This window comes from Dermacentor andersoni, chromosome 3 (assembly GCF_023375885.2).
Source record: "Dermacentor andersoni chromosome 3, qqDerAnde1_hic_scaffold, whole genome shotgun sequence".
Taxonomy (NCBI): Eukaryota; Metazoa; Arthropoda; class Arachnida; order Ixodida; family Ixodidae; genus Dermacentor; species Dermacentor andersoni.
Genome location: NC_092816.1, coordinates 85,448,403 through 85,458,193, shown reverse-complemented (window position 1 = coordinate 85,458,193; position 9,791 = coordinate 85,448,403). Strand labels below are relative to the sequence as shown.

The window sequence follows — 9,791 nt, the reverse complement described above, 5'->3', positions numbered from 1 at the left end:
CTGCATACGCGGACGTAGCCATATAGCGACACTAAAGTGATGATACGTGCAACGTCGATCACGTGCAACATTTCGTGAAATGCCCAGTGCTTTGCGGCACCGTCTGGTGCCGCCGCTCTACAGCCGGTGACAACCTAAGAACTACAAACAAGCTCCACCCACAAAAAAAAAAAAAAAAACCGCACTGCACGTGCTCTTCACCTCTGAAAGAAAGCCGACCCAGCTTGGAGTCTGCTCACAACTTAATTAGTTTGATCTGCTGACGTAAATGATATTAATTGGAAAATAAAAGCTAGTTGCTTCAAGCTGAAATGTTAGCTTTGGCCGAGCATTGATATCAGGATCCCCCATAAAATTTGACTACACATTCCCGTTTCATACTGAAACCAGTGACAAAAAGACCGACCTGTATGGAGAAAATATGGACGGTATTCTGCAAGAGTCCACCTAGTGGACTGTCCATTTCGGCCGCTGCTGATTGGATGCAGCTGTACGAGCGAGGAGCGTCCCTAGAATCCTCCCTTTTGTTTCAAACAACGCGAAACCGCGCATGACGCAGGTAAATAAGCGAACCTAATTTGCTCGCACAGCTATGCAAATTGTGTTTGAGTTGGGCAGCGTATGTACGTACAGCGCTTTAATTCTTAGGTTGTCACCGACTATAAGCCCGTTTCTCTGCTGCCATGTGGCAAGTATACGTACAGTGCGAGCAGACGGATACAAAGCAACGAAACCTTAAAAAAAAAAAAAAGACTGATAGAGCACAACTGCAATGCCTAGGAATTCCGAGAAGAAGAAAACATTTATTTCTGGCGATGTTTTAACCACATCATCTTAATTACTAGAGACACCATCTCGGGATGACTGTCGTTAAGATTTGCATTGAGGCAGTGTAGTGACACACCATACGTTGTCTCTAACAAGAGCCAACAAGAAATATGTTGTCTCCAATAAGAGCGTAGTCATATTTAGGTAAAAAGAGGCACGCTTCAAGACTGCAACTCTCAGGATTGCCTATTGATCTTTACAACTGTCTAAGCGCCCAAGAAAAGGTTGAGCAAAGCAATTTTACCTAGAGCCGGCGGGGGTGTTGCTTATTGTGACTTGCAAGCGCTTTTGGGCAATTGTAGTAGGCCCTATTCCATAGAATAAAAATGCGGTCAGAATCCCATCGTGATGCTGTTACCATTGAAGCAATACAGACACGGAGGAAGGAAACTAAGGAGAGGCCCTACCCCCTCCGCGCGCTAGGAGAAAAGTGTGGCGGAAATGAAGTAGTAGGTTCTCATTTTTTTGCTGCTTTTTTTTCTTTTGTTGTTGTTGTTGTATGGCCACGCCTTTTGGGCCACAATGGCGGCGTTGTTATGGTTTTGAGCGCTCACACGTGTTGCTCTGGTAGGTTTCGTGCAGTGGCAAAGGCGCTGTGTGTGCGGGTTTGCGTTAGTCACCGTGTCTTGTTGCCCTGTGTTACCTGCACCGTGCTCTGCCGGATGTTGCGCGAGCGCGCGCGATCCGCGCGCGAAACCACGCGCAGCGCGGCGTGGTTTCGCGAAAAATGTAAACAAGAGAGGAGGGTGGCCCAAAAGGCGGAGCATCGCCATGAGGAACGCCAACTTCCGGCTTCACTTTTGCTTCACAAAGAGTGACGTCAGGGCCTCTCCTTAGTTTCCTTCCTCCGTGAATACAGACAGTTTTATCGGCGAGGAGGAACGTAGCCTCGAACTAGTGCGCCGCACCGCTTTCCTCCTCGACCTAATATGTGCAGACAGCCGTTACTCCTATATAGTTACTCCCGCCGGCAGTTTGGAACAATAGCGGTGTCACTGTGATTTTACGCGAATCTAATGTGTTCTGTCTGTGATTGTTGCCATGTCAGATGACTCGAGGTCAACGAGCTACCACTCTGCTGTATTCTACTGCAAAAAATAACTTAGCGTGTAAGCTTGGCCTTGTTGGTGATTTACTGGAATAAAAGAACACACGTGTCGCGCTCTCGTGTCCCTGTCTTTTATGCGCTGTGTCTTTTTTTTTTTCAGCATAAAAGCAACTTTCGGAAGCGATTGTGAAGTGCTTCAACCGCGGTCACTTCGTGGTCATGGCCGTTGCGGTTACAGACAAGCGTTCGCTTTGGATTGCCAGCATAAACAGAAAGGACTTGACGACATCAGCTGCATCACGTGTACTTTCAGAAACTTGGAGAACGCTAAAGATTCGCCTTTATGAGTGGAACGCGATAGCATTCAAAGATCTCTGACTGCTTCCCACGCTTCCCAACAACTGCAGTTTATGTAACCATAATGTTTTCTTGGAAACGCTAGCGGCGCACGCTATGCACGTAGGCGAGCTTTCTGGTTCTTTTTAATCTAACCTCCCGCCCCCCCCCCCCCCCCCCCGGCGGGTGCCACCGCTGCGACGGATATGCAGAGTCGAGCGCCATCTGGATGGTGTTGCAAGAACCGAGTGGGGCGCTCCGCTCAGACTGAAACATACCTCTAACAACAGCCGGAAAAGGACATTGTGTTTGAGCCACAGCGTAACAATTACGTTTTCTTATATATTCAACTTACAAGCCGACCCTCTCATGTCTGTATAGGTTGTGTGCAAGTCGTATTTTACGGTCTTTTCTGACGCATTTTACTTCGAGAAATTCAATTAGTGCAGTAACGCCTATGCGCCCCGCGGAGGGCGTGCGTGGTTCGAAATCGAAACGTTTTGACTTCGCGTTATGACCAATTCCTGGGGAAAAAAGAATCAACCATTGATTTTTTTTAACTATGTGTCATCATTTCGTGCCGTAGGTAAAAGGGCGCCGCGGCCGTAATTTCTCACAGCGACGCGACCGTCATTCATGCCAGAATAACCGACAACGAAACTTTCAACAAATACGTGTATTCTAAGGCTCGTTCCTCTTACATTGCTTTCTGTGCGTTTATGCCTTAAACGTCCGGACCAAACATGCCCCGGAACCCTGTATTTCATCCACTCTCGTCCCGGATCTCATGCAGCCCCGATATTCCAGCGCAGTTCCGCGGTCTCCTGAGGCGCAGCGTGACGGAAGAACTGCTTCTCCATACCTGGTACTCCTCGATATCCATACTGCGACGGTGGAACGGTCGGAGACAGCACTCTTCTCGGAGCGTCCAGCTTCTTGCTTTCCTTCTTCTTCGACTTAAGAACGCGCCACGTGAAGGCTGCGATACAACCACTTCGTCGTCTAGACGTGACACGTGCAATTAGGCCACCGGTGCTACTGCGTTTCCATTAGAGGCGGAGAATTCGATAAGCCAGCAGGAACAGACGATATAGAGGGATCTCTCTATTGAAAGAAAAAAAAAACTGATTTCTGCCGAAATCTCTAGCTGATTCTCTACAACTCTACGTAGGGAAGTGAGTGGGAACGGTTAGGCTCGCCTCTGTGACGATCCTTTTACGGGGTATTCGCACGACGGACAAAAATCCGTGGACGAGAATTGCGCAGTTCAGTGCCGCCCAATCGCGCCCCGCACAAGAACGAAGCAGATAAGCTGCGGGCGGCGCGATTCGCCGCAGCTCAGTCACGACATGCTCGTCCGCAGAATTTGGACGTCGTGTGAATAACTTATTATATATAGTGTCATGTGGCTGAGACGACAATTAACGGCAAATCGGGCGTTAAAGACGACGAAAGGCCCAGCGTGCGTAATGCGGGTGTCACACGTACGGCACCCTATTGATCATGATCAAGCCCGATCCACGTCGAATTTGTCTGTCGTGATTGGCTCCTTTGCGCAAGCTGCACGGGGAAGCCAAACGCAGTCGTATTTACGACCGTTCATCACACACACCTTTGCGCAAGGCGAGCTTAACAAACTCAATTAACCGCCGGCGCTAGACAGGCAATTGCCGACAATGATTAGCCAGGCTAGCACCACCTGCGGCAAGAACACAGCGTTCATGCTACCGCTGGCACAAACCATCACGCGATGTTGAACTTCGATAAGCACGCTATTCAGCGTTACATGCGTTTTCCCCACGCAAGCGCGACTGACATACTCGAGCAACTTCACTTTCCATAACACCGAAGTCAAACGTGTAATAAAAGATCCGCCCCCATTATACTCAGTGAAAGTGGATGTACAGCGAAGCTGTTGCCGATGTTAGACAAGTACCACCACCCCAACTGACGCTAGACGACATTAGACAAGCACCACCACGTGTCCAGAAGTGAAGCCTACATCCTCATTCTTCGAGGCCCCCCACCAAGCGCAGGTGCCTTACTGAACTAATTGAATTTTTCAAATTGCAGTAAAAAACGCAGCGCAAGAAGTTAAGAAATCGGCAAAACTGAAGTAGTCAGCTTCGGAGAAGTGAAGCAGCCAGCATGAAAAGCAGCCGAGTGCGAAAAAAATTGGGACCAGTGCGCGTGCACTGAGCGAGGAGTGTTACCTGAGCTCCAGAGAAGTGAAGGCGTATCAGTAAACATCACAAAAGAAAGCTTCGCTTATAACCGATTCCGAGAAATGCATAGAATTTTCTTGTTTAAAAGCAAATAATTTGAAGCATTGTTTGCTTGTACCAGCCACTTAGAGGTAGGCAAGTTCTAGTCTTACATCGCTTTGGCCCTCTGTTCAAAATACGAAAGAAAACAATGCCGGTAACCATAATTACCCATCGCTACTGACCATAGTGTGGTAGCACTATGGTCTGCAGCGATGGCCACTATGTGACGTCATTCCTCTTATGGTTTGCCTTAGGACCTCTACGAGCAAGTGCAGGGGTACAAGGCAAACCATAAGATGTTGATTCATTTCGCATTGTTTCCGCCTTATGTATTAGAGCTCTTCGTTCTCTTTTGTCTTTTGAATGTGATGAACAACAGATGGCAAAATCTGACGCTGTACAAGACCTTCTAGATAACAGGCAGCATGAACACCGTAGCATTCCCTGGTGGTGAAGATATCTGGAGGTTTAATCCTCCTCTTTCATATCCCGTCTTCTGAATTTTACTGCTAGCTACATCTAAGTTATTTTACCTCCGTGCTGGTTTGTAGGTAAACAGCGAAGCATGGCATCTGCTAGCCACAGCAGCTAGTCCCGTGACTGTGCTCTTCAGGTGGTGCATTTTTCTCTTCAGAAGTTGAGTGGATGAGTGGTAAAACCTCTAACTGCTCCAACTCCCGTCCCGCATGGGACTGGAGTTCAAATTAAATAGGTACACTTCATTTCTTTATTAAATTATGGGGTTTTACGTGCCAAAACCACTTTCTGATTATGAGGCACGCCGTAGTGGAGGACTCCGGAAATTTCGACCACCTGGGGTTCTTTAACGTGCACCTAAATCTAAGTACGCGGGTGTTTTCGCATTTCGCCCCCATCGAAATGCGGCCGCCGTGGCCGGGATTAATTTCTTTATAAACTCGCAAACCATTTCGGTATTCCTATGATGGATGTCAAAACTGAAGACAAGTTTCTATGGGAGGACACCTCTGACAAGGCACTCTCTTCTGGCAGTGCAACGATGACGATGACCAAAATGTGAGCTATCGTCAAATGGAATGCTTTCACCAACTGTTTTCAGTGCTTGTGTCATCTCCTCTCCTGGCTCACATCTTTAGTCCCCATTGTAGATCTAAGATTTTCCAACCTTGTGTTATACGCCAATGACAACTTTTTCCTGATTCTTGCTGTCCCCAGACATACCCTCATATATTATATTCGGGTCCACATTATACGCGGGTTTTCAGGGTAGCTTAAGTAGCTGGATTCCCCACAGTACAAAGCAAAATGGGCGCAGGGGAAGGGGCACAATGTGAAAAGGTATTCAACAAAAGCCAGGACTAAACAGTCAACATAAATGATATGTCTTTGGCTAGATTTCGGTGTAGTGTCTCATTTACAAAATGCTAGGGAATACTGCACCTTGGGTTTCAAGAGAGCAGAGTTCAGACCTCAGAGAATGTATCGAAATGAGTGTAAGCAAAAAGATAATTGCAAATTTTGGCGTGCAATAAAAATAGTTGAGTCTGCTAACCAGTTCAAAAGGATGACAGAGACATATAAACACACAGCAGAGTATGTGTGTATGAAGCCTTTGTACTGCGACTATGTGACCAGAAACCGAATCACTCTTGGAGCAAACTGCCAACTTTATTGTTTCGTTCAAGCTTTCAGCACCGATGTTCTTTCAATGCTTGTAATAGACACTGAGAATTTTCGAACAACACGCTGTTGGCGATTATGTAGCGCAATATTATTCATTTAACTTTAGCAATTGTTATGCAGTGAACGACAAATTTTTCGGACATGCCCGATAATTCGGACACATTCGAGGCACCGTCACGTACCCCATTGAGCCAAATAATATTCGAAATTTTGGACGAAAAGCTCTTCGCCGTCTTATTTTCCGGACCTTTTGCTATTACCACAAAGCCGCCACCGCCACCATTTTGATTATCTCGACGCCTCGAACTGGCGCTCTCGCACGCAGATCCGCTAGCAGCCGTAGCCACCATCGCGGCAACATCAGGCCTACCTGCTTCGACGTTCCCTACCATGCGTCTTGCTGTTCGGTGCCTTGCTTTTCACTAAAAGAATTCGCGGCTGTCAGCAACGGCGCTGACCCCGCCTTTGTAATCTTCGCCAATGGTTTCGAAGGTCGGAAAGCACGACGCGTTGCATAATGCAAATTCTCGAGTTAGCTTCGCCTTTATACAGCAGTGTTACGCGGTGAAGCACACCATGAGTGAGAAGGGGCAATTGTCACGGGACACAGATGTATGCATTAATTATACACGCGTTTGCCGCCATCTCCTGTGACCGTACGAGCACCGATACGCCTAATACGTGTACTGGCAGGTCTTCAGTGCTATTTCGGACGTGCTTGTGGCGATATGAACCCTTGGGGGCCAGTAAACGGCATGCATTTATTTTTTTCAGACTGCCCAACTTTTCGGACGTTTTCGCGTCCCTTAAGGAGTCCGAAAAATCGGACGTTGACTGTACCTAACTACTCATGGCTAGTGGAAAATTCGGCTGCAAAAAATTTGCACAGACACGATGCAATGTTGGAGTCTAAATGACACATACCTTGCTTGAGTTATCGAGGTAGCAGCAGTAATGAATGACACAAACTTGGCCTTCTTGCCTATGGCTCTTTCTTGGCTGTCTGTGTCTCGAGAATGAAGGCGATGTATGATGCTTGTTGAGAGAACATTGATGAGAGATGTATGCACACAGGACACAATAGCTTGGCACATTTTAGGCGTCATAGCATTTGTTTCACAGTTGCACGTCCATTTTGGGGTCTTGGCCAAAAATGGGCTCATACCCAGTGGCACACACCCAGGGGCCCAAGTTGTCTACTACGCCAGACAGCAGTTAGTAGCAAGTTGTCTTTTTGTGCACGTACCCAATACGCACTACATAAAGATTACTCCAAGAGCTAAACCTGCAAAACTAAAAAATGTGTCGCGCAATGAGTCGCGCAACACTTTTCACAGGCTTCTTTCAGGCTTGGAAAAAACTTTTATGTAGCACATAAAGAGCAACAGAAAGATGGATCGGGAATTTTTCATGGTCTACAATTTTCTGATTGACAACAGTGATCTTATTATGATATTTGAGAAGTCAAATAATAATAAATAATTATGTATTTAGGCAGAATACACGAAATGGTCCGTCTTGCTCCAAGCGACGGCAAACATTACCTCAGTTCTGTCCTGCTATGTGGCACTAGCATACTTGAAAATTTTGGCACGTCATGTAGGACGCCATATATATATATATATATATATATATATATATATATATATATATATATATGCAGAAATATACCCAGCAAGCAAACAAAAAGTGCCATACCCCAGGAAAGAGGCCAAGAAAGCTCCACTTTAATATGTCCAATGGATAGTTTTCTGCGGCTAAGGGCTGTCATCATACAAATAAGAGTCTTTCAAAAAAAAAAAAACTACTGGCCTACCAGATTAAGCAGAAAAATGGCTCAAGGACAGCCTTTGTGCACCATTTATTTACAGACAAACAGTACCACAAGCTACCCTGAGTCATAGTCCTTCTTTTCTAAATAGCGCAATAAAGAATCCTATAGTATCGACGTCATAGTCACAGCCTTCTTGAGTCAAGTGGTCACCTTCAAACCTCTGCACAAGGCACCGCTGATCTTCGTCTAAACCAGCTCCTGCTCGGCCAATTCCTCCAATGTGGGGCTTCTGAAATCAGAACAGTCACTAATCAGAGCTAAGAGCAAGAACTTGGCGAACTATGGCTGAACCTTGATATACTGACCACAACAGAAAAAAAAATTAAACTGAAGTTTTACAAGCCAAAACCATGATATGATTAGAACCCCCAATGTGGGGTTAACTCCGGATTAGCTTTGACCACCTGAGGTTCATCTAAATCTAAGTGCATGAGTTTAATTACATTTCACCCCCATCAAAATGCTGCAACAGCTGGGATCGAACCCGTGACTTCGAGCCATAACAAAAGATGCGAAAAAGAAAATAATATAAAAACAGGCTGGCTTTGATAAAAAAAAGTAATTCACCAAATGAGGAACAAACCAGCAAACCAAGCTGTTTGTGATTAATGAAATAAGCTCACCAAAAATCTGCAAGGTGGAGGCCGTTTCATAAAAAATAAAGCTTGCCATTCACAAAGGTTATTTTCTTTGTAGCATGATGCTCTTAGGCCGATGAAAATTTCCAAGCAAAATGTCAATTTGGGATAGTTAGTCAACATAAACATTTCAGCTGTTTGAAGCACAACTGTGAAGACAGGAGGTTAGAATACGAAAGTAAGACCGGACCAAACATTAGCACTCAGAAGGATGTGCCCTTTGATTTGTTTTACTTTTGTATTCTAATTCTTCTGTATTCATGGCTGCACCTTTTACACTTGTAAAACAGCATATAGCAACCTCTTCATGCTTGCTATGTTGTGTTTGTTGTATTTTTCTTTCAATTTTTCACACTTCACAACTTGATGGCAATGATCGCCTCTGTTCTCAGTGTTACACATCAGCTGAAATAGTCAACTGAGAAACCTTTAACATAAGTTCTTATAACATTATGATGCCCAGTTTGTTCTCTGATGCAGCATTGTTTCAATTTCTTGAATTTGATTTCACTTTTCCATGATTTCTGCAAAAGTGCTTTACTTGCACTTTGCAGCTGAAAAGTTGTCTTGAGTTTGTTTTTATGGCATAGGCAGAAATTTTCACCAAGCCAGCAAAACAAAAGTTAGAAACTGCTCCTTCTACATAGGGCAAACCACATTTTAGGGATGCAATGAACCTTTTTCGCAGTTCCGTCTTCTCTGTGATTCTGATCACACACACAGGTTTGGCCAGGTATGGAAACAACAAAAGCAGAAGCATCCACATATAAGCTGCTGATGGCCGGACAAAAATAACTTGAAGTGCCATTAAAAAGAAACCTTGCCGTTAGAAGAGTCAAACCAAATGGAGATGTCAAAAATTTTAATAGTGCTCGATGCCTGTTTTATTTTACTCTGTCTACTCTCCTTTGGGAAACTGTGGTCTATTTTCCAATATACAATGATAACTGTGTCTGCCAGAAGCTTTCAAAACAGCTGCCTGAATGTAACATGACTATAGCCTACAGCTCAAATGCTACTTTCTTTTTTAGTACGAACCATGGTTCTGCATTTGTTATAATAATATCTAGGGGATGTAATTTTGTTGATTTAGTATGTATTAAATTGCCTTGTGCACTAGTTTAGATGTTTCACCTACTGCCTGAATGACCAACAAACAGATGGTACTTATTAGACCG

General features: G+C 45.0%; 1 protein-coding gene across 3 annotated transcripts in view; it reads right to left on the bottom strand.

Moving 5' to 3' along the window:
* Nucleotides 1-7,985: 7,985 nt before the first annotated feature.
* Nucleotides 7,986-9,791, bottom strand: part of LOC126543994 (tRNA (cytosine(72)-C(5))-methyltransferase NSUN6) — a 29,406-nt gene continuing 27,600 nt past the window's right edge. For all 3 annotated transcript variants that reach the window (XM_050191175.3, XM_050191178.3, XM_050191186.3), the window contains exon 9: nt 7,986-8,204. In XM_050191175.3, the coding sequence (XP_050047132.1) occupies nt 8,040-8,204 (165 nt within the window). In that variant the 3' untranslated portion in view covers nt 7,986-8,039. The remainder of the gene's footprint in view (nt 8,205-9,791) is intronic.